The sequence below is a fragment of the Prinia subflava genome, chromosome 14 (genome assembly GCF_021018805.1).
Source record: "Prinia subflava isolate CZ2003 ecotype Zambia chromosome 14, Cam_Psub_1.2, whole genome shotgun sequence".
Classification (NCBI taxonomy): Eukaryota; Metazoa; Chordata; class Aves; order Passeriformes; family Cisticolidae; genus Prinia; species Prinia subflava.
In genome coordinates this window covers 18113356-18140284 of record NC_086260.1, presented here as the reverse complement: position 1 = coordinate 18140284, position 26929 = coordinate 18113356, and the positions used below count along the sequence as shown (strand labels likewise).

Genomic DNA, 26929 nt, shown 5'->3' with positions numbered 1-26929 from the left:
CCACTCCGCCCGTTCCCAGAGTGCCCCGCGCGGCCCCGCCGGAGCCGCAAGATGGCGGACACAATGAGGGGGAGCCGCCTCTCCGCGGCCTGACCGCGCCAAGCCCGCCGAGCCCACCGCCCTCCGCCGCTCCGCCCGGCCCCTCACTGTCCCTCGCCGCCCCTCACCGTTCCGCCCCGCCCCGCCCGGTCCGGCCGTTCCCGCCACGGCCCGGAGCCCCGCCCGGCTGTCCTCAGCGCCGCCGCCCTCGCTCGGCGCGGCCCGGCGGGCGGGATGAAGCTGACGGACAACGTGCTGCGGAGCTTCCGCGTGGCCAAGGTCTTCCGCGAGAACTCGGACAAGATCAACTGCTTCGACTTCAGCCCCAACGGCGAGACTGTCATTTCCAGCAGCGACGATGACTCCATCGTTCTCTATGACTGTCAGGAGGGCAAGTGAGTGGCGGGGCTGGGGGCTACGGCCTCCGGGGACTGGGGCAGTGTCTGGAGCACGGAGGTGTGAGGGGCCTTTGGGGGCAAGCTGTGCTCACGGATCTGGCCAGGGAGCTTTAGCTTGAGCTTGTCTGCTGTAGTTTTTTAGCACAGGCTTGTGAACAGAATCCCAGCGGCAGACATGGCAGCAGCGTGGGTTTACCTGTTCTACGGGTGTACTTGTTATCTGGGTAGGCTGGATACTGGTGATCATTTCCTAAATGTAAGCGAAAGTTCACTTCTTTGAGAGCTACACATTTGTTAAAGCCTAAAAGGTTCGGTCTGGTCACATTTCCAAATCTGGGGATTGCTGCAGGTATGGAACTGACTTCTCGGGCTTCTCTGGGCTCAGGTCTCGCTAATTAAAGGAGAAGTGCTTGTAAGCAATGTGAAGATCTGCGCTTTTAGCGCCTCATTTGAGTTTAACTTCTTGGCTAAATGCTTTAAGCCAAAACGTGCAGATGGTGTGGCACGTATCACTCTTAACTTCTCAAAACCTCTTGGTGTTTTCCGTAAAACCCAGTTGCTAAGTGTTGTCTTGGGTCGCCGCAGGCAAATGTGGTCCTCTTTGTTTTAAATAATTTTCTCTAGTTGTGGCCTTATCTGTAAAGCACAGCTAAAAGACGTGTGATTTGCCTGTGTCTTCAAACATTGCCTTTGTTTAGATATAATCAATGCAGGTGTTGATTGACTTTTGTTACCCAGCAGTAATGACTTGAGGGTGTGTGTCTGTTTCTCATTTAACTGTCCGGTTTTATCTTTCTTTCACCATTGATCACACGGTGCTTATCTTGTTTTTTGGATAAACTCTCAGAAATTTGCAGAGCACTTGAGATCTGGTGCTCCTTTTCAGAAGATGGAAACCTGCACCGAGGGCGTTTGTAGTCCATGGGAGTTGGAACAATTTGAGCCAAATGGTGTCATTATGACATTAACGTCTTTCTCCGTGCGTTTGTTTGCTTTAAATTCCTTCAGGTTTCGTGTTTTACATGTGCTCATTGGTGTAAAGATGTAGTTCTGAGATTGTTGGTTGTTTTTGGATTTTTTGTAAAGTCAGGCCTGGGAAACATGACAGCCACACAGAATGTGAAAGGAAGACAAATGTCTGTATTGTAGGACAGGGAATAGAAAGGACAGGATAATGTGGGAATGAAAAAGAAGTGGCTCGGGAGTGTCAAGATGGAGATATATCAGTGTTGTATATATTTTCTAGTAAACCAGGTATTCCTAAGGCTCCTGCTTTTCCAAGCAAGCCAAGACTTCACACTTGCTGGGAGGAAAGAATGCCTCCTGCATATTCTCTTAATTCTGTGGCACACCTATTAGATATTATTTTAGACTTCTGTGCAGTGTGATTGCTTTGCACATTAAAGTTTTTGGTGTTCCCCATCTACTGGAATGAACTCTGATGTGAAAATATTTAATTTTTATTTATATAAGAGTAGGTAATTCTACATATGGAGTGTGCCATGGATTGAATCCCAGATCTTAATTATATTAACAGGGCTAATTATATACAGTAATTATAATTATATACAGTAGTAGCAGGGCTGAGAGGTGTTAATGCAGATAGTATTGATTGCTCTTCCCTTTTCAAACTTGTAAGGAATAGTTTGGTGTGTTGGGAGGCATTTGGCCCTTTCATTTCAATCCCCATCTAATCCTAATGTGCTTTATATATCAGAGAGTTTGCTTTAATTGAGTTAAATGTAGATCAGTGGTCCTTAACTGCAGTGCTGCAGGGCAATGAGAGTAGTTTCAAAGTGACTTCTGTGTCAGGATGCAGTTCTCTAGTGGTTAAAAATTTTAAAATTCTTTGAAAGCTTCTCATGCACTGTCAACTGGCTTAAAAGTGTAGCTGTGATTTTTAGGGGTAGCTAGGGGTGCAGGTCACACTTGTTCTCTAACTTGGAAAGTTTTGCTTTGAATTACTTTATCACTGGAAATTCATGTGAAGATGATATTTCAGGTCTCTGAGTAATCATTGTTGTGGCAGTTTCAGGCTTGTAGTTGGTTTATTTTTCCTTATAAATCACAATTTCAGGAGCCTGGAACTCTCACCTGCTTGGATATAATGTCCAGGAGGAAATGAAATGTCCTGCTTACTGGGGTTCAATGTAGCATACCCTACTTCATCAAATGGCCTGAAAATTAATGCCTTTCCCTGTGTAAAAGTGGGAAAATTTGGTGTGGATCTTCTATCTGCTGGTAGAATTAAAATACAGCTGTTTGGTTGTACTTTAGGAGTATCCTCACCTAGTTTGTTTTGCCACACCAAAATGAATTGGACAGCTCTGTGAGAGTGTGTCCAATCCCATTTGGTGATCTTCAGCTTCTGACAGTGTCAGGGCACTTGTAACAGTGCTGCGTAGCCAAGGGCTGACAGGACAAGATTATCTTCTTATCATGTTCTTCTGGGCTTAGGCAGCTGACATGAACATCCAATAACTTTGGTCCCGATACTCCACTTCTGTTTCAAAGTGTGAAAGCAACTGAATTATTATTAATATTTTAACCCATCCTGCATCACCAAATCCCTCCACAGTAGGCTGGCTCGGAAGCACAACTGAGAGGCTTGCTGGAGTCTGTTCGGACTTACGGAGGGATTGTGAACACTTGTGGAACAGTTGTGTGTTGGGATGTGCAGCAATCCCCGCGGCTGCAAACAGCCTGGCTGCACACTGGTGACCCTGCTATGACAGAATAGTGCTCTAGTAAAGGTTTCACTTGTATTGTAGTGTACATCAGTTGTGTTATTGTTACAAATAAAGTGATGGGTCTGGACTCCTGCTTGGTTGTGGTGTTTGCTGGGCACACTCACGTTCCTGGCTGTGGGTGATGCTTAACCCATAGCAGCAGTGCTTCAAGGCATGGATGATATTGCAAACCTTGCCTGTGTTTTGTTTCATCTTGCAGCAGATTTGACTGAGATCTTGTATTTTTCATTGTCAATATTTCTTTATTTATCGATGAGCTGGATAGATTGACCTTGACCTTGGAATTGTTTAGTGATTGTGATTTGTTGTTAAAAAGTACTTAGCTTTCTTGTTTGTGTTTAAAATAGTTGAGTGGCAACAGGTCTTATGTACAGTGACACACTTCTGTTTGTATCAGCTTAGATGAAAACTTCATCTTTTGTAGAACACAGAACACTTTTTCCTTCTTTTTGGTAAATGGGCTTTTGTCTGTCTGTTGATCTGTATTGTCTCTGTCTGTATTAATTTATTCTAAATAGATCTTCTAAGGTTTAAACTTGTAATAGAAAAGGAAAAGCCAAACTAGGAGAATATAATATATATAATATATTTTGCGATTGTGGTTTTTTACTCGGTTTGTTGTTGGGTTTTATTCCCACCAGATTGGTCAAAAGCATAGCTGAGGTAGCTTCAGAAAACACTATGGGCAAATATATCATGCATAATGTTAGTGTCAAAATTTAAATTAGGTGTATTTTATCAGTGTGTGGCATGTTTGGGTCTGAAGAGCGATTTTAAAAACTGCTGGAGGAACTGGGGAAGAATCAGTCGAGATTTGGTCTGTGGTACAGGTCGCGTGTGGCTTTTCACTGCACTTGCTGTGTTGGGTTTCACTTCGTGGGAATTTGTTCCCAGCAAGTTTGTTTGAAGTCAAAGCCCTATGGCTTCTGCTGTTTGAGAATTGACATTTAAGACTGAATGTCTGGGTTTTTTCTGATATGAAAAGTCTCTGACTTGTGCTCTTGTTTGGGTGTGTCAGGTTGAGGCTAATGACGAGGAAAAAGTCCAGCATAATAGGACTGTCTTGTCTGAGGGTGTAGTCTGACAAACTTTTCTCTTGGCAGCAGTATTGGTTTCGACTGCTCCTGCTGTTTGTTTCCATTCCCATGCTGTTGTCTTTGGTTGTGTGGGTAAAATATTTTGTGGGCCTGTGTAATAACCAGAGTTATGAATTTCTGGATTAAAAATAACTCCCAGAAGAGATGGTATTTCTGGTGTTGATCAGTGCCCTTGCTGCTCCACTGCCCAGCTCTAAAACCTTTGTGCTCCCTCAGTTGTGGATGAAAGGGGAAGGAGGGTGGTGGAGACCTCGCACTGCTCAAACAGGCACTGCTGCTGTGAAATACCCTTATTAGCCAGCTGCTTCTAAGCTTACTCTGCAGTTTGAATTTCTAGTACTGCAGTGCACTGCCTGCTTACCAGACCCCCAAATCTGTAGATTGTGTTTGCTCTCACTAGAGTGTTTTTCATTCTGTTGCAAAATGTTAAATTTGAGTTTCCTGCTTTAAGGCTGGATACCAGCATAACTCTGCAGTGGTTTGGGAAAGTCTCTATGTTACTGTGTTTGTTATAGATGACTGGTATAGATGTGTTTGGGTTAATACCCCCTGAACAAGACACCCTGTTCTAGGCTTGAAGTAACAGAGAACAAAGACAAATTATACTCTGTCTAAAATAAGCAGCAGATGAATGGGAGATTTGAATGGGCAAGGGCACAGTAAGGCAGTGCTGCTTGCTGTGCTCACTATGTTAGCTCCCGCTTTTCTTTTTGCAGTAGACATCATAGGAAAAGGAATTTTTGGATGAGACACCTGCATTTTGCAGGTGTTACAGAGAGCTCCTGAAGCCTAGGGATAGTCTTGGAGAAACATCAAGATCCTTGCTTGAAAATCAAGTACAAAACCTTCTCTTTCTTTGTATAAAAACATCTGACTTCTTGAAACAATGATGTAATGCATCAGTGGGAACAGGCCTTGTTGATGTGAGTTTTGTTTTGAGATTTTTGTTGCAGAGTGCAATTATTTCTGCTTCTCCTGACAGACCAAAGAGGACCCTGTACAGTAAGAAGTATGGAGTGGACCTCATCAGATACACACATGCTGCCAACACAGTCGTGTACAGCTCCAACAAAATAGATGGTAAGTGATCCACTGGAGTGGAGCATATTAATCTGCTTACACTACATGCCTGGATAATTAGCACTAAAGATTTGGGGAAAAGGTGTAACAACTCTTCAGTGTTGAGAACTCTGTCAGGGGCAGAGGAGGGAATTAATGTCCAACACTAATGCACAGCTTGGTGCTAATCCCTTGAGCCTCTTTACATGTTTCATTCACTGCTGCAGTAACTGAGGGGTTAAACATTGTTAGGAGATCAAACCTGGGTTCTCCATTGTGCTGTTCAGTTGGTGTTGGTACCAGCGCTGTCATCGGCCTCTGCACCTTCGTTTCCTGCTTGTGAGGTGCAAGGAGCAGCTGGGTCAAACGCCACAGCTCTGCCTGGTGCACAGAGCTGCAGAGGAAGGGAGGGAGGAGCTTCAGGTAACTCAGCAGATCACCAGCCAAGCCTGGAGGAGGTCCCAGAGCTCCGTCATGCTTTTGTTTGCTGTAGTCAATGTCTAAGAATTTTGCAAGTCTCTTAGCACAGCACTTTACAAAAGGATTTTAGCATTGTACTTGTAGACTCACAATTGCTGTAGTAGAGGTTTTGGTTTGGTTTTTCCTTTGCAGAGATGAAAGCAGTAGAGATGCTGGTGCCTTGTGATGTGTGCTGGGCTACTAAAGGAGTTGCAAAGGCTGGGAATTTAGAGAAGATGTAAGTTAAGAGTTAGGAAGTCAGGTTGAACTAGAACAAGCTGGGCCTGAAACTACAGGAACAAGGAAGTCTCCACCAGAAGTGGATTTAATGGTGTAAAAGGATTAAAAATGTCACAGGAAGCACATGCCTTTTTAGTCTGTTTCAGAACCTACTTATTTTCTTAATGCTATTACTATATGTAACATTTTTTATTTGGCAGTTATTTAATTTACAATAACTAATAATTAACAATCTAATGAAGCGTTTTAATGCCATTTGGAGTACTGAGTTTTTGTTTATAAGCACTGGTAAGACTCAAGTCTTTCTGCCTCAGGGTAGCATTATGGTGAACACTTAATTAGAAGAAAAGAAAAGAGACAATGGGAGAATGTTTGTTGCTGTTACAAATTGTGACTTTAATAAAACCATCAGTGTGTTCTGTAGGAGTCCAGGTACTCTGGAGTCCCTAATGCATGTGGTCATGGGCAAGGTGCATTGTATTAACCTGTTTTGCAGGTATTGGGAGGGAAAATTACCTCAGGAACATGCCATAGGAATGCTGGTATTTGTTTCCAGGCATTTTTTTTTTCTGTTGAGTTGCTACCAATCTACTTGTGAAGATTTCCTCAAGACCTCTGGACTTATTTCCCGTTGCCTGATTCCAGGCTGAGGTAGTAGTTTGTACAGTTTGAGGGTCTATGATACCACCCGGTACAGGAGATAACTGTACAGGCCACTGCCTTGCCTGGGACAGAGCTCTGCCAGCAGTGAGGATCAGACAGGAGCACAATCCCCAGGGCTTCCTCTTTAGCAAAGGAAGATGGAATTCTGCATGGATACTTCCAAGATCAGGTAATGACAATTATTGCAGGAAAAACTAGAGATGAGTCTTAACAGCAGGTTTGAAGCATGTTGGTTCTATCCAATGTGGGATGTGACACTGGTGTTAGGGGTTTATATTTTGGATAATCACTTAAAGCCTTTAAGGTCACTTAAAGCCTTTCAGAACTGTCTGTACCAGTACCACACTTCTAGCTTGTTCAATCAGCTTCAGTTTGCTTGTCAAATACTGGAGAGTGGTTTAGACCTCTGATCTCAGCTTGATGAGCAACCTCAGGCAAAAATGGGAATTCGATAATTTTTTCACTTTTGCTGAATGAGCCTTTCCAAACATTCTGAACACAGTAGCCCCTCTGACTGTCAAAACATCCAGTACATGTTGCATCCTCTTGGCACATGTTCTTCTGAGTCAAAAGTAAAAACGTCTGAGGCTCAGTAGGATTTGTTGTTCCAGCAGTAGAGAGTATGGACATAAAGATTAAAAAGTGGCTTCTGTCTTTTAATAATTGTTTCCTCTTAGAAGGATTTATTTTAATTTTGGGGAGGAAGTCTCAACAGAATCTTCCAAAATTGTGGGTTACTCTTGGAATGTTCACCTAGACTCAGGATTAAATTGGCACTTGAGAAATGTGCTGCTGCTCTCATCCATTCAATTTATGTTTAAGTTTGCTTGAAGTGCACTAAGTTTTAGATTACCCTGTCCTCTTCTTAGAGCTTAGCTGCTGTAAGTGCAGAGAAAGTGTGAAGCTGTCGATTGTCAGATTAAACAAAAAAAGAGAGATTTGCTAGTTTTTAATGGTCTTGTCCTGGCTTTGAAGTTTTTGTTTTATCTTTAGCTGAGTGCCAGAATTTGTACATTTCCTGTGTGTACTGCTTAGGTGGAGATTTGTTTGCTGAATGTGTATGTAGGAAAGAGAGCAAGATTTGTGCTGCAAAGGATTACAAAGTGGTAGCATCAACTCTGTAAATTTGGTACTCTCCATTTTCTGAGAGCAATGGAATAAAATCTGCTGCTACTTAAATTTTAGCACCTTTGAAATTACCTTGCATAAATCACATGACAGTTGTTTTTAAAATGTAACATAGCTTCAGACTAGGGGAAGTATCTTTTCCTGTTGCCTGATTTTCAGTTCTGCTTAAGAACTGAATTGGTTGATGTCTGTATCTTAACTTGATTCTCTGTCAAAATCTTACTTGAAATTAAATGACCAGACTTCAGCACTGTGGTGAGATTACTATTGCTGTGGGGAGCAACTAACTGTGATCACTTTCAGATAACCTTGGGCTGGTGGTGTAATAAAGCTGATGGTTTGTTTCTGTTTCAGACACAATCCGATACCTCTCCCTGCATGACAACAAATACATTCGCTATTTCCCGGGGCACACAAAAAGGTGAGATGTGGCTTGGGAACAAACAGAGAAATTGAAATGAGGATGGTAATGGGCTTGAGTTCCATTACACTTGGTTCATGCTGCTTTTTGCCATGTTCAGTTATGGCTCTGTACACAACTGTTGGGGTGGGTGTTGCTCCATTCACTTTTTTGGTTTGTCTCTGATGCATGTGTGTTTCTGTATTGCAGAGTGGTTGCTCTTTCAATGTCTCCAGTGGATGATACCTTTATTTCTGGATCTCTGGATAAAACCATTCGACTTTGGGATCTCCGCTCTCCGAATTGCCAGGTAGGTTATGAAATTCATGTGCACAATGTGCTGAATTTCCAGTTGGCAGGATAAAAAAGGATGTGTGTTTGTAACAAACTAAAAATACTGCCAGAAGTGTGTGCTGCTGGTTTAGTGTTGATATTCCTGAAGGAGCCTGGATCAGGAATCTCTGTGCAGTGTGTGTCTGTCACATTGTGTAACACCACTTGCTCTCACCTGTGTCTCTGCTGGAGAGGCACTGGGGAGGGCAAGAAATAACACCCACAGCTGATGAAACAGGAGAAGGGCTGGGTATCATCAGCTTGTTCATCAGGCTGCTACCTTATGCAGAGGGTGTTCTCAGAGCTGGCATCCCTCCTGTGTTGTGAATTCATCTTATCTGAGTGCTTGTAGTGTGTGTCTAAAGTTGGTGCCTTGATGCAATTAAATTTGATGAAGAAACTGGTGATCTAAAGTAACACAGCAGCCATATGGTCTGCCAGCTCCTTGCATCACCTCTGCTGTTCATCAGAACTGTTGGTGAACAGATTTGACTTGATAGCAAGACAGAACCCTATTTGTTTTTGTTTACTTATTTTGCTGGAATACTTTACTTTTTTTAGTGGAAGCAGGCTTGTCAGGGCTGAGAAAAATACAAGAACTGGTAGCAGTGGCAGGAATGAAAGGTTGGAAGTAGAATCTCTACCTTTAGTGGTCCTGAGTTGTTTTGTGCTGGTATCTGGATACATAGTGTTGTGCTCTCATATTTCCCCATCTCTCCAGGACCATTTTGCTCATGAGAGAGGGCTCTTTGCTTATTCCAGATGATGGAACTGTAAACTAAAGAGAAAGAAAAAAGTTAATTTCTTACAAAATGTTTTTATCCTTCTTCAAACCAAGCCTTTTCTGGCAGATCTTAATTCTGCTTTTTTTGGAGAGTATGCCTTTTAACTACAGTGTGTAGGTTTCCCTTGGGATGAATATCCATCTCCAAGTTGCTGCAGATAAGATAGGGTTGTAAGCACAGTAGCAATTCTATGATTTATGCTAATGCCTGAACTTGTAAGAATGGTAAAATTAGGATTTGTAACAGGAAGCTGCATCCAGCCAAGTTTGGGAAACAGGTTGAAGAAGTGTTACTTGTAGTTTGGTCCGTGAGATGGCAGCCTGGAAATATTCCCAGGAAGCCAGAGCTGGCTCACTCACCAGGGCCCTGAGCACTGGCTGAGCTCACTGCCTTACCTTCAGAGACCACAGGGAAAACTGACCTGCAAGGGAAGGAAGAGAAGTAGTAAAATCTCTAGGCTTTATCTAGAGAGGAATGCAGAAAGAAAGAAAAACACAGAAACTTGTTAAATGTGTAACGGACCTAATCAAAGATGTATTCTTGTTCATGTGCATACATTTAATAAAAATGTTTGACTAACATGCACAAACTCTTAGTCAGGATACAGAAAATGACATATTTTGTTGGGTTTTACCAAATTTTCTCAAATGTTTTCTACTGTGTGACTTAAGGAAAAGGTAATATTAATAATAAGCACTTGTAGTAACCTGTCAATTTTAATATGTATGGTCTGTTGGCTTCCAGAAGGTATGAGATTTCATTAAACAGGCATTTAACACTCAGCAGTGATACTCCCTTGCTTTCAGAATACTTTTTTTTTTCCTTCTTGTGTAGCCATAAGTGGTAGAGCATTGCTGTTGATGCCAGCAGCAGTGTTTTGTGGTGCTGCCTGGTTTGGTTATTAACACAGCCATAGGAGCCTCCCTTCTCTGGGGACTTTTGGAGTGCGTGACACCTTGAAGGAGGTTTTGATTTGTTTTGGTGTAAACTTTGTCACTGAAGCAAATTGGAAGCTCTTTATGATGGCCTGAAGTTGAGAAAGCTGAGTTCTGAACCTTTGTAAAACCTCAGTATTTACAATTGAAATTAGTTTGTTCCACCCCTAGTGTGGTCACAGTGGACTCAAAGGGTGGTGGTAGAAATGGAGCATCAGTCTTGCAAAATAATTCTGGCTATTTCTATTTCTAGGGTTTAATGCATCTCCAAGGGAAGCCAGTGTGTTCTTTTGACCCAGAAGGGTTGATTTTTGCTGCTGGAGTCAATTCTGAAATGGTGAAGCTTTATGATCTCCGTTCTTTTGACAAGGTGAGGTATCCTAACTTCCCTTCTTACAGCTTTTATCTTGCAAGAAATAATCTAAACTCAGTGCTCAGAGGTTACATTTGTGTATTGGAGCTTACTGTCTGGGATGCCTCCTTGGCATCCAGGGAGTTCTCAGGCACACATCTCATGGACTGTAAGAGATACAAATCCTGAGGTTCACTCTTAACCAGTGTTAAAGTGCTAACTCTTGAACCTGCTCCAAACCCCAGCTGAGGCTCTTTGTTGTGCAGTTTTGGCCTTTCTTTCCTTGCTGCTTATTCTGGAAGAACACTAGCAGAGTTGAGCCAGGACTGTCAGAAAGGATGGAAATTTCAAAGGAAACTGTACTGATATGGGCAGCTGAACTGAATTAGCACTGAGCATAGTTAGGTCCATGGTTTTCAAAACTCTGGTGATGATTACACTGGCTCAAACTCTCTCTCTAACTTCATTTAGCAACTTTGTTCAAAAATTTATTCCTACCTTAATTTGATTTGTGCTGTTGATTGTGGTAGAGTATGAAATGGTTGGATTGAAACAGCCTATTGCACTCTTTTTTTGTTTTGGAAACTGGATTCATATGTTGAAACTTACACGTGCAGTGACATGTTTGCCTTGACACTCTTTTTGGTATCTTAGGGCTAAGGATTTTCTTTCAAAAAATTTGAACTGTTTCCTATGCTAAGGTTAAAAGCAGATTCCTGTTAACAGCAAAGCACAGTCTTGCTCACATTTCCCCTTTGCTCTCTGCAGGGGCCGTTTGCGACGTTTAAGATGCAGTATGACCGAACGTGTGAGTGGACAGGCCTGAAGTTCAGCAACGACGGGAAACTCATCCTCATCTCGACCAACGGCGGCTTCATTCGGCTCATCGATGCCTTCAAAGGAGCTGTCCTGCACACGTTTGGGGTGAGCCTGCTCCCTCAGGGCCTTGCTGGAAAACCTGCTGTTACTCGGGGACAGTCCCCTTTGGTTGTGGGATTGCTGTGGACACACTCTCTATTACATATTCTCCTGTTCTGTGCCACAGGGTTACAACAATAGTAAGGCTGTCACGCTGGAGGCATCATTCACACCAGACTCTCAGTTCATCATGATAGGTAAGATAATTTTGGCAAGAATTTCAGTGCTCTGAAGTAAGCGTGTTATGTAGGGCTAAAGCTGTGTCTGTTGGGAAACAGAATGTATTTAAATAATACAATACAGCTGTAAGCTTTCTTTGCACTGACAGTATTCTGTTTTGTTAGATTGCTCAGTGTTGTCTAGACTGAAATACAAAAAAGCCTGCAAGAAGTCTTTTGTTTTGTTATATATAAGTGCTGTTCCAAAATAGATAAGAAATCAGGAAACTATTGTAGTGTGGGAACACTGGTCACACAGCATGCTAGTGGTCCTCTCCCTGTGGCTAGGATGCCCTCATGTGTTGCCTCACAGCATTTTGTGGCTGTGTTGTGGCCATCCCCTGTTTCCTGATGACAAAGCATATGTTTGTGCTTGGGTGAATGGTCTCAGAGCTTGGTGCATTTGTACACCCCCAGGGGTGTTCTGCACTGGTGACATTCTGGGGCAGCTGCAGTTTGTTCATGTGGCTCTGTAAATCCCCATGTCTGTGGAACAAGCTCTTAACCCTTGATAGTAGCTGTAGCCATCAGCCTCCTGGCTCCCAGTGTATGATTCCCCTGGCCTCTGCAAGATGGACTCCTGAGGGAAGCAGGGGGCAAAAAATCAGCTTGAAACTCCTGTACAGCCTAGTGCAAGTCAGATGAGTCTGTGTGGTGCTGCCCCTTCCTAGAACTTTATTTTTTGTTCTTAATTTTGTGGCTGATATATCAAATATGTTTAACTTTGTGGTAATTTGGTATCCAGATACTCATTTTTCCTGTATGAGTGATGGTCTTGGCAAAACTTCTTTTCTTTTGTTCTGGCTGAGAACTTCCTGATTGCAGAGAAGAGGGGTGGGGTTTTTGTTTCGTTTGTCTCTGGAGAGCACTTTATTGCACATATTTACCTTCCTGTTGTGCTCATGCAAATTAAAACAGTAGTAGAAGTTCCAAACCACTTATTCCTGTTCAGTTTTTACATATGGTTAAGTTGCAACTTGTGCTTCTTGGTTTTTTTTCCCTGAAAGGCTACAGGCATAAATACAGAAGCAGAAGAAAATGCTTTGCATTTTTATTAAGAATCCTATTTAAAATTAGTCTAAAGCAGAACTGAGTTTAAAAAATATAAAATTCTCAGCCTCAGAGTTTGGAAAATGTCATTTTAAAGTGAAAAACTTGTCCCATTATAGTAATGTGGAGAGTAGATACCTCCAGGGGAGCTTCTGGTATTTGGCTTGGTGCATTGAAATGTGGTTACCTTTCATGGTAAAGGCTTTGGTTTGGTTCTGTGCCCACTGAGTGAGACATTTACCTGTGTCTGAACTGAGAACTTGTGTGAACAATGACTCTTTCCCAGCACTTGGCCTCTGCATGTTGGTGCAGGTTGGCCAGGGTCTCTCCTCCACAGCTGGAGGTGTCAGCTCTCCTGTCCTACTGGGTGACAACAGTTAACATCTTTGCCTGAACAGTGTTACCCTGTTGTATATTTGAGTCTCTGCAGTGCAAAGGTGCAAACCTGCTGTTTGGATATAGATGTTTTAACTCTATGATGTTTTGTACATGCCCTTGTGACACTTAGAGAACTCTAAAGGTTGTATTATGAGGTTGAGACCTGCCTGTTCCTAAATTTCCCCCAGAAAAAAATGTTCTTCCATTCCTCTGCTGACCTCCCCAGTGCATCTTGCATATCTTGTTTTCCTCTCCTACCTTCAGGTTCGGAGGATGGGAAGATCCATGTTTGGAATGGAGAAAGTGGGATGAAGGTGGCTGTCCTAGATGGAAAACACACGGGTCCTATAACCTGTCTGCAGTTCAATCCAAAATTCATGACTTTCGCTAGTGCATGTTCCAATATGGTAAGGAAATGGGCTTTAAGTTCCTCAGAGCTCCATGAGGTACTGACCCTCCCAGAGATTAATCTGGGAAGACTCAGTGCCTCTCATGTGTGCTTACAGAAGGTGGCAGCTCCTACAGGGTGTTGTAGGAGAGATTTGTGTTCTGCTATGAAAAGATGTTTTCTGTTCTCTGCAGGCCTTTTGGTTGCCCACTATCGACGATTAATTCCTACGCTGCAGCTGCTGTTGGATGGCTCCCGTACTGCTGACAGCAGCACGTCATTGCAAGCATAGCTTTGGAATTGCCTACATCTCCTAGACTGTGTTCCTGTTCCTGCATATTTTCCATGTCTTACCTTTATCTACAGCATTCCGTTGTGAGGACTGCTCCTTGGCCTCCTGGCACGCTCAAGAAGCAGCATGCTACAAGTTCTTACTTCCAGTCCATGCCCGGCAGGCTTTAGCCCAAGATGGAACTGACACTGTTATTTCTTAGAGCCGTGAAGTCTGTTTTATTTACAAAATGTTTGTGGCATTTTTTAAAGCTCTAATTATGTGTTTTCCTGCTGTAAGTGCACAAGGCTGTTGATGTTCCAACGTGGAACGTGCAGTTCCTTTCCATAAGTGCATGTTTTTAACGTCTGGAATCTCTGGTTTCACTGCAGTGCACAGATGCAAATACTTCTGTGCCAAATGTGAACACTGACAGTTTTCAACGGCAGATGCTGGATTCTCTTGCAGTGGAACATGCACCAGAAGCGTGGGTAGCTGTGAACATACCTCATACATCGTCATCCTTTTTTTTTGGCAATTTAGTGTGCAACTGCACAGGTTTCATCCACTGTCAGAGGTTGCCAAAACCTCCCTGCTGTTCACTGTGTCAACGTCCTGGAGGCGCAGACAGCATTGCTGAGGTCCAGCCAGTGTCCCGAGCAATAAAGGAGTCTGTCAGCAGGAAGACAGAGAAACCACACAGAGACTGAAAGCACAGTCTGCCTGTGTATCTTTGTTATGTACCATCTTGGCTGATCTTACTTGTAAATATCACGGGGTGGGTGGGCAGTGGGAATGGGCCATATTTTTTTACTTTTAGATATAAAAGAATACGATGTGGGCCAGTAATGTGAGATGTCTAGGCTGTTTACTTTCACCGATGCAGTTTTCCGCCCCCTGGTCTGTAAATAAGCTCCACAAAATTCACCCCACACCAGGCTTAGACCGGTATCCCTTTGTTAAAGGGTAAAACTGATACGTGCGTGGTCCATCACACAGTTTGGTACCAGGCTGCAGGTTTCCAGTGATAGCTCCGAAACAGCAATGTGTTCTTTGTCAGATGCTGTCTTTAAAATCTTAGGCATGACTGTGCTGACTCTGCTTTGCTGTGGCCCTGCTCCAAGGAGTGCCCCTGCACAGAGATGGGGAGGGACATGCTCTCCTGCCTCAGGGGCTTGTAGCAAAGAAAAGCTGGCAGGCTGGTCTTCAAGCCCAGTTCCAGTTTCTTTTTCCTGAAATACTGCTTCAATGGAATGCATCCGCCAGCTGGAACAGGCCTGGCGAAAATGTAGTGTTCACTGTGTTCTTGCCTTTCCAAACACACTTGGGTTTGTGCTGGGTCACAGCTTGGGAAGTCTGTTCTTTCCCTTGCCCAGTCACATGTGCTTCCCTGCTCATAAATAGGAAAAGCTGGCAAGGTGACAAGGCAGTGATGGGCATGTTCTGTCTGCTCTCCAGTGCCACACCATACTGGCAAACCATGCTGGAGCGTTTTCCTTAGGTCAGTTGTCCTGATGTTCCCCTGTTACAGCAGAGTTCATCTCAGCTGTATACAGTTCACATCTTGACTCCCTGGAAAAGTAAATGCCTTGTAGAACAGCTGTTTCTGTTTTGCTTTTTCTTGCCTTTTTTTCCCCCTCCCAGTCCTTGTCAATGGAAAGGTGCTGTGCTAAGGGCTGGGGATGGGCACTAAGCATTTCTGCTCTGCTGGGTTTGGTTCAGGTGGCAGTGTTTGCCTGTGGCAGTGCAGGAGCTCTGCCCACACGGGGCAGGCTCACACCGTGGGGCTCCATCTGTGTTGTGGTTGTGGCTCTGCTGCCTCACGGGGCATTTCTAACCGCAGGTCTTTGATGTGAGTTTGCCATCCTCCAGCAGGGTGGTGGATGCTTTCCCTCTGCCACACAGGCCTGCTGCTGGAAGTGCAGATGAGAGGTTCATGCCACCCCTCTTCCTGTGCTGACCCACCATTGCCTATAAATAAAACTACCCCGTGCAGGAGGTGGTTTTCTCGGGCCTCAGTCACTGTAACTCAGCCGTGTTGCATTTCAGGCTGCTTGGTGCTATTTTACCTTTGTTGGTATTTACAGTGCTTTGTAAAATACAGAAATTTGGGGGTCGTAATGTGTTATAACAGTCAAACTTCAGCGTCCAGTAGTAAATTACCTTTGAAATTTTTCAAGTCTTTGGCCTGAGGAAGTGAACAGATAGCCTCTGGCCATATTCCTGTTACTTTTCACAGGGAAGCATTTAGAAGTCTTTTATTCTATAAAAGCTCTTTGTTAATGTGGTTTTGAGCACTTGTCTAGAGGTTGTTGTTCAGCTCTCTTCTGCTTGCAGTGTTGTAAAACATGGTATGTTGTGGCATGGAATGTTGAAGGAAAAGGGAACCAGAGGAGTGGTTTAGGAGGATACACACACAAGCACATCAGTGGCTTTTTGGAGTGAAGAGGGATGTTCAAGCTCATGCACAACAGCACTAGTTCTCTGTTCAGGGTGACAGCTGAGCGCCCTCCCAGGGCCCATTGCCACCTACACAGGCAGACATCTCTGTTGATGTAGCATGGAGTGCTTTCCATCTGGCTTTAGAAGAGGGGACTGTGCCAAGTGTTGTCAGGAAACTTGAGGATTGTGTATTTCAGCCAGTTGGACAGGAAAGGTGAAAAAAGCTTTTAGCTTTCAGCTTCTGTGTGCTTCTCTAGGAGCTTCAGGGTTGCAATTCCTGTAGTTAGGGCTGCCAGCTAATGAGAAACAGATCTGATGAAAACCAGCCTTCCCAGGTCTGTGAGTAGCCAAGCAGTAAAGAGCATTCCCCCTCCAAATCTGACATGTAAATCCCCCCCATGTTCTTTGGGATGAAATAAAGACCTTTTTTCAAAACAAGGGGGAAATGAGACTCAAGAGGCCACCTTTAGGTAAGCAGTGTGGTGGCTGAGCACATCTGCTTTCAAGTCAGGCTTGAAAGAATTTTACTTCTTTATTGAAGCTCCCAGGTCCTGGATTCATGCCCCAATCTCTGCTTTGGAGGGTGCAGGAGCAATTGAGTGACAAATTTGGAAGCAGCAGGGCATCTTTTCCAATGCCTCTTGGCTGCATTAGCACTTTAAGAGACTTCACCTTGGGTTTGGGTCAGGGGCAGGAACCTGGTGAACCTTTCAGAAACTGGTCTCTGTGGTCGTGAGCTGCTATAGGGAGTTGGACTCCTCGGTGGTATTTGCCAGTGAGTGTAAATACATAAAGTCAAATAATGCTATGTCACAAAATACTACATTTGTGGAGAATTCAATGTTGTGGCTGTGACCAATAAATATTTTGTAGAGAGACCACTTGAGTGCTGTAAATTCTGCATTTGTCCAGTGTGATACAACTTGCTGGTTTCTTAGAGGGGGAATGTTAAATTTATCCATTTTTTTAAATCTCCCTTTGTTTTGGAGCATCAGAAATTCTGTAGTGGAAGTCGTGATTCTTTGAAGTTACCCCTCCATAAATTGCCCATTTGAAGAGGTTGGTGGGTTTTTTGCCTATGAATGTATCAGGATAGGGAAGCCTTGTGACAGCTACTTACAGAGCTGTGGTGCCCTAGGTAAAAAGGTGTTCACAGTAGCCTGTGGTCTGGATGGAAAAGCTGAGCTCTTTCTCAGGAAGAAGGGGAGAAAATAACTTACTGGGTTTGAGTAACAGGAATCTTGGATCATTACAATTAATGTCTATAAATGTGTTACAGCTACTGAAGGGAGGACAGCAGCCAGTATCATTACCATGGGTGATCCTCGTGTGCATTGTTTTCAGGTCAAACTTAAGAAGATGGGGGGAAAGTGAAGCTGGAAAGAAATGGTTTTTATTCTACCCTTGCTTATACCATGAGCAGATAGCTGAGAAGGCTGCCCCATTCCTGGGGGGGAATTCCCTCCCACTGTAGGAAATAATCTTTTGACACCAAGCCCTTGCAGCAGTTCTGAGAATGGGATGCTTCTGGTGACAAAGACAAATTAAAAGCAAAAACTGCCCTGTGATTTTCTGTTTTTCTCCAGCCCAGGTCTGATTAAAATCCCCAGCAGGAATACACCACAGTAAGATGCATGGGGAAAAAAACAAAGTACTTTTATTTGGACTTCCATCCTTGTGGAACTTAAACACACACTGGGGTTTGGCTGCTTCTCTCGGGAATCCTGGAACCTGTGTTATGAATAATGAAAACCAAAGTGGGGACTCGGGGAGATGGGAAGCTTGTCCAGACCTGAATATGCCTGGCTAATAAACAGGTTGGGAAGCAGATCCTGAGAGTTTAAGACAACTCTGGCCTGTCTGCTGCACTGTGTTTCTGCTGGAATAAGTGCTTGAGATTCAGCACTGCAGACAAATTGCAACAAACCGGTTTTATTTTACTTGGAGCTCTCCTACTGAATCAGCTTGGTTCTCACCAGTGCTGCTGCTCCAAAACCTGCTTTGCTGTCAGAAATGACTGAATACACAAAGTGTCAGCAAGTGTGGATTAAGATTTGTTAGAAGTCTGTACACTGTGTTACTGATACACTTCAGTGTTCTTAAATAAGAGTAAGGCACATACCTACACAGCAGGCTTCTGTACAGCACTGTGAGGCTTCACCTGGCTACACCCTCTGGGTTTGAGGTGGTGCTGCCTACAAATGGCAACTGTCTCGAGAGGTCTGGGCTACTGCTCCAGCATTCCCATGCCACAGGCATGGCTGTGCCCAGTGCTGCCTTGGCAGCAGCTCCCAGGTTCTCAGCACATCTCATGTTACAGCAAACGGATACGAGAGATTCTTTAGCTTATGCATCCAGTTCAGCTTAGTTGAAGTCTGATTAAAAGCCAGCTCTTCAGACTGGCTGGAACTCAATTGATTCTTATTGTTCAATATTAAAAAGGGAGAGGGATCAGTAGAAATATGGATTTGAGTGACTGTACCACAAAGATCTTAGAAAAAGTGCCCTTTGGCTTGCATGGCCCCCTTTGCAGGTTCTCCTTGGTCCAACAATGAGAAAGGGGAGTGATTTGTTGCCCGCTGTGCTTCTCTTGCATGTTGTTAAGGAGCTAATCTTGTCCATCCTGTGCCAAGTGCTGCTGTGCATTTCAGGTTCCACTGCAAATGGTTTTGCTGGAAGAGAACACACACATGTGCAGCAGAAATCCCTCAGTCTCAGGCTGATGCTGAATGGCACCACAGTAAGGGAACTCAGAGATGCTGTGTGTCATCCTAACAGTCAGTCCTCTTCCCTGTTGTGTAGTGGGATGACAAATACAGAGATGTCATCGTAGGATGCCTCGTGGCTGTCATCCAGCATCCACTGGTGGCCTCTCTTTTTTCCCCTTGCTCTGCATACCAAGCACTTGGCCAGTTCTGAAAACCTGTGGGTAGGAAAATGCAAGGCTTGGGCTAATATAGCAACTATTCCCCTTAAGTACAATGTTGAGATGTGGTTTTATGTTGTCAAAATAACAAGGTTTTTTAAGACATCAGCTTTATAATTGTTACTTTAGGATGGGGACAGATTAGCAGGCAGTTTCCCAAGTCACAGAAAAGAGTGGTCATGCCAGAGCTGACCTGGAAGCAGTGGCATCTCTGCTTGCTTTAGGTCTGACCAGGTTCTTTGGAAGGGATAACAAAGGCAAAGCTGGTTTTACCTTTGAGGATCTGTCCTGTTTTCTGCAAGGAAGCTCCTGACCACATGGGCCACCTCATCATTGCACAGAACATCCCAAAGGCCATCAGTTGCCATGATGAGGACATCATCTTCCTTAATGTCATGCAGAGCAAAGTCAAATACATTCACCTGGAAAGCAGAGGGGTAAATAAATCTGTGACAATTCCTGCAATGTAATTGCAGGGGGTCAGGAAGATGAGATTTCCCCTGAGACATGACACACTGCGACCAGGGTGCTTGGTGAAATGCTAAGACTTGCCAAGTCTGTAAAAGGTGGATCCTACAGAGGAGCAGCTTGTTTAATTCCACCCTAAAATTCCCATGTGCTGTGACTGACCTTAGGAATGCAGGAGAGGAAGGGTTTGACTTCAATGTTGGTGTCGATGACCTTGAGCTGATGATCCCCTAGGCCTCGAGAGACAGCCAAGGTCCCCAGCAGGCGAGCCTGGCCCCAAACAAAGGAAAACAGGATTGAAATGTCGGAGTGTGGTGCCTTTAAAGGCTGATGAGTGGCTTGTCCTGACTATCTATGTGTTGCTTTAGGACCTTTCTCCAAACATCATCCAGAACAGCCTCTGGAGACTTTGGAAATGGAGGAGTGATCAGAAGCAGAGGCCTGATGGGATTGTAGAAACAGCCTGACTGTGAATGGCTCCATGCGGCCCATGGTGTGCTCTGGATAATGCTACAGGCCTCAGGAAACCCATGGTGCCATCTGCTCTTAGTTCGAGGTAGCAAGGAAGACAATTGGGTTGGTTTGGGGGCTGTCTGTCTGTCCTGGCAAAGGAGGTTCTGCACTGACTCGGTAAACGGGGTGGCGTGTGGCCTGTAGTGCTGGGGGAGGTGATGGGACATTCTGCTCAACCCCAGCAGGCAGATGCTGATGGCTGCAGTCACTGCTTCTCCCTACCTCCTCCTTCCCTCTCCAGGCTCATTTCTCAGCCTTTCCTCGAGAACAGTTTGTGGGAAAGGCACTAAAGCTCAAGGAGACAGTCCCAAGTGGGAGCTGATGAAGTTCTTGTCTGAATTGAATTCTTGTACACAAGGAGAGCTGAGGAAAGGGCAGGGTCCCTCAGGGCTGCTGTCTGCTCTGCTGTGCTCTGGAGGAGGGTGCTCCAGAGGGCTCTGGGTTACACCAGCCAGGCAGCAAAGGAAGCTGCTGTATCTGGGCTGTGGGACCGTGCTGTGCTGGAGAACACAGAGCTCCAGGCCTGCTGTAGTGCCCCAGAGTGTGACATGAGTGACAGGGACACTGAGGACCCCCAGAAGAGTTGCCTGTGCCTTCCCAGTGTGTAAAGCATTAAGCTACCTGCTTCCCGTGACCATGGACAAGAGGATACTTGAGGTCAGCTTTCTCCACTGTCTTGTACCCCCTGGAACAGAGAATTCACTGTTGATTTGGGACTTGTCTGACTTGATAGAACAACCCAGCCAGAGCATTTTGACTCTGAACCCTGTGGTGTCCCCATGCACAGGCAGCTCACTGAGGATGGGGCAAGGTGATCCTCACTCCCACTCCTCCCCAACTTGTACCTGCACCAGCTTGGGACTCCCTGCACCAGCCCCACTGCCATGGGTACCAGAAGGACCATCCTGACTGTTTTCTACCCACCCTGTCAGAGCCCTGGTCCTTTGGAGGGAGCTGCTCACAGCATCCTTCCCTGCCATCGTGCTGCTGCTCTCACTAGCAGGATGTGCCCCCTCTCCCTTCGCTTCCCCCTTGGTGTGAGCAGGTAAAGCTGCCCTGTGCTGCAGCCCTGCCCTCAGGCAGAAGGGACTCACCAGCCCTCCATGAAGTAATCCCGGTACAGGACTTTCTGGCCCACGTCATCTCCCTTCAGCCGCCGTGGAAACTCAAAGCGGGTGAACTCACCATCCAGGAGCTTGGGGAAAAGGAAAGCCTGGAGGAGGGAATGGAGGGGTGAGCATGGACAGGTTCTGCTTCAGTGGAGTAGGGCACCAGAGCTGCTTCTGCCTCAGGACTGTACTCCCAGCAGCAGAACAGAGAGCAGAATTGGGAAAGCGTGTTCAATGAGGACATGAGCATCTCCCATACTAAAGACTGTTGGCTGAATTTCTACCTCAGCTCTCCCTAGTGCCAGCTGACATTATGGCCACACAGTGGCCTTCAAGGAAAGCTGGAGCTCCTCTTGCTGCCAGCCCTCTCTGGCCCAGTGGGATGCTTGCAGCTGGATTGTCTGATGTGTGGAAGGAGTCACTCACCAAGTGCTGGATTCGCTGCCTCTCTGACTCGGGGGTGAACTCGCTGCTCATGGGCACAATGTTGTCCTTCAGCACAAGAATTGCCCTACAAGGGGGAAGAGGCAAAGCTCAGCCAGAGAATAGCTGTGCACCCCAAACTCTTAAAAAACTGTAAAAAAATTACTGTATGTCAAGTAACTCCCTTGCAATTGCACTGTTGCAGCAGAGGACTGTGCTTGCCTGGTTTGACAGTGGTTGAGCTCACTGTTAGAGGAATCTGGGGGCCACAGCCAAGTGAGGGAAATCACCCTTCACTTTTAAACCCCTGCCAGGCTGAGTGTATTGCTGCATTACCACCCCAGTGCTGTGTCTGGGCAGCTTTAGTCCCTTAAAATCCCCAGACTGTTCCAGAAGGCATGAGAGCACCCTTCTTCCAACAGATCCTGTGCCAGGCAGGGGGATGGCTGGGCTGCACATTTACTGTCTGTAGGATTAAATCACAGTTGTGGTTTAACCTGGCAGCTAAACACCACACAGCCACTCACTCACTCCCCACCCAACCAGTGAGGCAGATAACTGGGAAAAAGGAAAGTAAAATCTGTAGGTTAAGAGAAAGAAAGTTTATTAGGACAGGAATGAAGGGAAAATCATAATGAGAAATAAATAGAAATATAATACAAATAGAAATTACAATATAGAATTAGAATATAGAAAATGACTGATGCACAGTGCACTTGTTCACCACCTGCTGACTGATGCCCAGCCACTTCCCCAGCAGTGGCCCCAGGCTACCTTTCCCCTCAGTTCACACACTGAGCATGGTGCCACGTGGTCTGGAACATGCCTTGTGTCACTTGGGGTCACTGTCCTAGCTGTGTCCCCTCCCAGCTTCTTGTACCCCCAAATCTTGCTGGTGGAGTGAGAAGCTGAAAAGTCCCTGACTGTAGCTGGGCAGTGCTTGCACAACTTAAATATCAGTGAGTTTTCAACAGTGTTCTCTAGAACTCTGTCCCAGCTGAAACCAGCACAGTAAGATGCTGGAAACCTTGTTTAACTCTGAGCTCTCACCCTCAGCAACTTACCCCGTTTATTATGACTCACCTGCTGTCCCCAGCATTGGCCACATACAGCTTTCCCTGGAAATAAAGGGCAGCCAGAGCAGTGCAACCTCCTGTCTGGTTCGTAGCTTCCATCTCCTGCCCAATGACTTCATCCTGTTGGTTTCAAGTTTGGAGACTGGCGTGATCTGGGCTGCTGCTTTCTACATGCTGTCTCATCCCTCCCAGCAGAAATCCAGAAACAAAACTGACTGTGGATGGGCCACAGGAAACAACAAAGTAACAGATAATGTTGCTTCTGTACAGCCTACACAGCTGCTGCTCCTGGACTATGGATGCTTTAGGAGGAGGATGGGGAGAGCTCAGACCTGTACATGCTGTGTGAGTGTGACCACGGCCACCTTCCTGCCCTACAGGATTGTACAGAGCTGCTGTAGCTTTGATCTGGGTCAGCACTGCCAACAAACAACTCTGAGGCAGGCCTTGGGGTCTGACCCAGTGTGATCTCAGCACCCTGAGAGGTTTGGCCCCATGTCCCAGCCTACTCAGCAAGCAGCAGAACTGCAGACCCTGCCCTTCCAGGGCCCAGGGAGGGACAGACTGGCTGCCTGGGCCAGCAGGACTGGTGCCCTGCACCGGGTACTCACACATTCCTGGAAGGCATTCTCCAGGGCTCCCACCACCAAGTCTGCTGTGTGGATGTGCTTCTCCTCCACGAACTGGGGGTCACTGTCACAAACGCAGCGTCCGCTGAGGTGCATGGGGGGCTGGGCCTCGGTGATGCCTCCCACAATCTCCTCCAGCTTCTGCTTGATGCAGTAGTGCAAATAGTTGGAGGCGATGATGGCAGCGTCTGGGCCACCGTGGCCATCAAAGAGCGCCCAGTAGTGACCAGTTAGAAACTGCCGTGAGGAAGAGGGACAAGAGAGGGGCTGAAGAGGTTGTACAGATGGCAGGCCCCTAGCCAGGATGCCACTGTATGTGTTTTGCCTGACTTTTCCACCCCAGCTACCCTTCCCTGCCACTGGTAAATCTCCTGTGCAGCAAAAACTCAAGTGATGCCCATGTGCTGCTCTGCCAGACCCTCATCTGAGCTCTGAGCATCTGGATTTGCACCACACACCTCATGTGCTGCATTAGGGGAGATGGGGTCATTTCACAAGAACTGAGGCAGAGTCTGGTGAGAGCATCCTGTGTGCCCAGCTCACGCTGCTGCCCAAACGACAGCAAGACACACTGGCCTTTGAAAGCACAGGGAGGACAGGAAAGGTGAGGGCACCGAGGGCTTGGATGACCTCAAATGCTGCCAAGTCATGGGCCACGGAAGTAGAAATGGCATTTACAGACACAGCTATGTATTTGCCAGCCATGGGGTACACAGGTCCCCTAAACACATCCAAGGAAGGGTTTCAGCACGTGGGCACGTAGGACTGATGGAGCAATCCCATCAGTGTTCCCTGAACCCGTGCCCTTGGGTGGCAGCAAAAGGCTGGCAGCAAGGTGAGCACAGCCTGCCTGGGGGCAGTACCTGCGTGGAGCACAGGATCAGCCATTCCTCATCCTCCTCTAGGCCTGGCTCTCTCCTCCGGACAGAGATCTGACAGCAGGCTGCCTGGTCCTCATTGAACTCTGACTTCTCAGCATTGATAACCCTGCAAACACGCCAGGTAAGGTGTGGGGACACACTGCAACAGCTGCACCTTGCCCCTCCTTTTCGGCCCCAGCTTCCCAGCTCCCTTTTCAAACTCAAGGATCTCTTTGCTGATGACTGAAATAGTCAGTCATTTATGTGCAGCAGGGACAAGCCCAGCTGGGGACACAGAGACCTGCACCCTGGCCTCAGGCAAGCCCTCGTCAGCAGCCCATCCCGTGGCATTTCCTTGTTGACACAGTGCATTGCAGAGCCACCACCCTTGCTTTTCCTTCCAGCCTTGGTAATGTTTGTCCCTGAATGGGAGTGTGCTCTCCTTGCATTTCGTGCTGTGCCATCCCAACACCATGGGGTCACGATGTGGTCTGGCCAGGACGTGGGGACAGCTCCTGGCTAGAGTTCTGCCTGATCCACCCCCTCTGCCATTTAAAACGGCAAACCAAGAGATTTCTAAAAACGTGCTCTTCCCCTTCCTTTGTTTTAAAGACACTTTGTTAAGAGCGGTGCTGCCCTCGGGGCTGCCCCGGCCACTTGTCACAGCCCTGGTGCCGCCGCCGGCAGGGACGGAGAGGGGCAGGAGCATTCACCGCCACGCCGAACCTCCTCTGGACAGAGCCGCTGTCCCCTCGCCCGCAGGTGCTGCAGGAGGGCGAGCTGTGCCTGCGGGCGGCCGCTCCGGGCAGCAGCGGCTGCAGCCGCGGGGCGCACCAAGGGCAGGTGGGATGCGACCACCCCGGCACCCCGCCAGGAGTCCCCGAACCCACCCCCGAACCCTCCACACCCCCTAAACCCGCACTGTTCCCCGGTATCAGCACCCGGGAGCTCCCCTAACCCCGCCCGGGCCCCGGGGGCTCTACCGGAGCCACTCCGGAGCGGCCCCGCTGCCGGCCCCACTCACTCGGCGTATCCCGCGCCCCAGGGCAGCGCCCGCTCGGGCCCGGCGCCCCGCACGGCCCGCCCGCCCCGCGGGGCCTCCTCGGCGCCGCCGGGCAGGAACTTGGGCCGGCGGTAGCGCAGGGCGGGGGGCGGCGGGCCCGGCCCCGCTGCCGGGGCTCCGCCGGGCCGCTCCGCGGGGCCGCCCCGCCGCCACCGCCGCAGCCACTCGCCCGACATGGCGGGGCAGGTGCGGCTCCTCCCGGCGCCGGCCGCGGTCCCGCCCCGGGGCGGTGCGGAGCGGAGCGGCCCCGCGCTCCGGAACGGGCGGTGCTGCCTGCCCAGCCGTTTCCTGCACGGGTCGCGGCGGAGCGGAGCCGAGCGGAGCGGAGCCCACGGGAGCCATGACTCACCAGACCGGCATCCACGGTGAGCGGCGCCCGCCGAGCGCCCGCGTCCCCCCGGCCCGTGGCGGGCGCTGTCCCCGCCGCTCGGCCCCCGCCCCGGGCAGGGCTGCCCCGCTGCCCCCCGCCCCCATCGGCGCCCCCGGGCCGCGCCCCGCGCACCCCCGGCCCCGCCGCGGCGGGCTGCGGGCGGCGCCGCCACAGCGGCGGCGGTGGGGGCGATCAGATGAAGCTTCCCGAAGGAGCCGGCAGATTTCCTGCGGTTAGCGGGGGAGGGGGACCCTGAGTCAGGCTCGGAGCGTTTGGGTGCCGGGAGGAGGTGCGGGAGGGGGTCTGGCCCCGGGGTGCCGCCGGTGCGGGGCTCTCCCCCATCCTTTGTCTGGGCTGATGCTCAGCACCCGCCGCGGCGTGCTCGGACAGATGTGTCACGCACATCTGCCTGGCCGCAGCCCCGGCCGCCGCTCCCTTGCCTACGGGGATGCTCGGCCCCAGCTGCTCCCCAGCCCAGGGGAGCTGCGGAGAGCCCGACTGAATTCTTGCTTCCCGGTTTCTCCACCCGCTCCACGCGGGACCCAGGCAGCACCCCGACACTACGGCTTCTGCATTTCTGAGTGTGCTTGGTGCATGACTGACTGTGTGTCCTCACGGTATTCCCCTCCTGCCCCCCGCCTTGCCAGCTCAATTAGCAATATTAATCAGGAGTAGAGGTGCTGCATAATTTATGTAACCGAATCAATATGCGAGCAGGGATGTGAGAGCAGCTGCCCCCGGAGCCCTGCTCTGTGCGGTGGGGTGTGAATCCAGCCCGCAGCGTATCCCGGGAGGGAGCTGGGACATTGGCCTCACAGCTCGCTCCGGTTAGCTCCTCTGAGCCGGGAATTTGTGCCTGCTGGTCCTTCATGGCATGAGCATCCTTGTTCCTTCAGCATGGTCGAGAACATCCTTCCCCTCCAGCTGCTTCTGGAGGGGCTGTAGCTGAGAAGTGGCCGGCGATGATGCTCAGATGTTTCTCCTGCTTTTGCTCAAGAGAGCTGGTGGTTGTTGATGGTGTTTGGGTTGAGGTTCATTGCTTCTGGCTTAGGCTGACATCCTGAGTTTCAGGCGCTAATTGAATCTTCCTTGTTTTGTAAAAATATGACAATAATTTAAAAAGTGAAGAATCAGCAGGATGGAGTCCTGCACCCACCTGAGCCGTGGGCATGCTGGCCCCGCTCTGCAG

General features: G+C 47.7%; 3 protein-coding genes across 3 annotated transcripts in view; 2 read left to right on the top strand and 1 right to left on the bottom strand.

Moving 5' to 3' along the window:
* Nucleotides 1-48: 48 nt before the first annotated feature.
* WDR82 (WD repeat domain 82) lies at nucleotides 49-17184 on the top strand. The gene is made up of 9 exons (XM_063411472.1): nucleotides 49-434; nucleotides 5267-5364; nucleotides 8188-8254; nucleotides 8444-8543; nucleotides 10540-10656; nucleotides 11407-11562; nucleotides 11684-11753; nucleotides 13467-13609; nucleotides 13785-17184. Exons 1-9 carry the CDS (start codon nucleotides 274-276, stop codon nucleotides 13812-13814), a joined length of 942 nt encoding a protein of 313 aa, XP_063267542.1. The 5' UTR covers nucleotides 49-273; the 3' UTR covers nucleotides 13815-17184.
* A 752-nt stretch (nucleotides 17185-17936) lies between these two features.
* Nucleotides 17937-25592, bottom strand: PPM1M (protein phosphatase, Mg2+/Mn2+ dependent 1M). The gene is made up of 10 exons (XM_063411470.1): nucleotides 25332-25592; nucleotides 24311-24434; nucleotides 23430-23684; nucleotides 22826-22938; nucleotides 21746-21830; nucleotides 21305-21423; nucleotides 20832-20895; nucleotides 19860-19967; nucleotides 19503-19651; nucleotides 17937-19226 (listed from the first exon to the last, which is right to left on the bottom strand). The coding sequence occupies exons 1-10, from the start codon at nucleotides 25544-25546 to the stop codon at nucleotides 19082-19084; spliced, it is 1377 nt and encodes a 458-aa protein (XP_063267540.1). The 5' UTR covers nucleotides 25547-25592; the 3' UTR covers nucleotides 17937-19081.
* Nucleotides 25582-26929, top strand: part of TWF2 (twinfilin actin binding protein 2) — a 29776-nt gene continuing 28428 nt past the window's right edge. The window contains exon 1 of the mRNA XM_063411471.1: nucleotides 25582-25735. Coding sequence (XP_063267541.1) covers nucleotides 25711-25735 — 25 coding nt within the window. The 5' untranslated portion in view covers nucleotides 25582-25710. The remainder of the gene's footprint in view (nucleotides 25736-26929) is intronic.

What these genes read in the sequence shown, in the direction of transcription:
- WDR82 (XM_063411472.1), top strand. Translation starts at nt 274, where the DNA reads ATGAAGCTGACGGACAACGTGCTGCGGAGCTTCCGCGTGGCCAAGGTC. An exon ending in TATGACTGTCAGGAGGGCAA is followed by an intron (nt 435 to 5,266) that starts GTGAGTGGCGGG and finishes TTCTCCTGACAG; the next exon opens with ACCAAAGAGGACCCTGTACA. An exon ending in CTAGTGCATGTTCCAATATG is followed by an intron (nt 13,610 to 13,784) that starts GTAAGGAAATGG and finishes TGTTCTCTGCAG; the next exon opens with GCCTTTTGGTTGCCCACTAT.
- PPM1M (XM_063411470.1), bottom strand. Translation starts at nt 25,546, where the DNA reads ATGTCGGGCGAGTGGCTGCGGCGGTGGCGGCGGGGCGGCCCCGCGGAG. An exon ending in TGGGGCGCGGGATACGCCGA is followed by an intron (nt 24,435 to 25,331) that starts GTGAGTGGGGCC and finishes GCGTGTTTGCAG; the next exon opens with GGTTATCAATGCTGAGAAGT. An exon ending in AGAATGCCTTCCAGGAATGT is followed by an intron (nt 22,939 to 23,429) that starts GTGAGTACCCGG and finishes TGAAACCAACAG; the next exon opens with GATGAAGTCATTGGGCAGGA.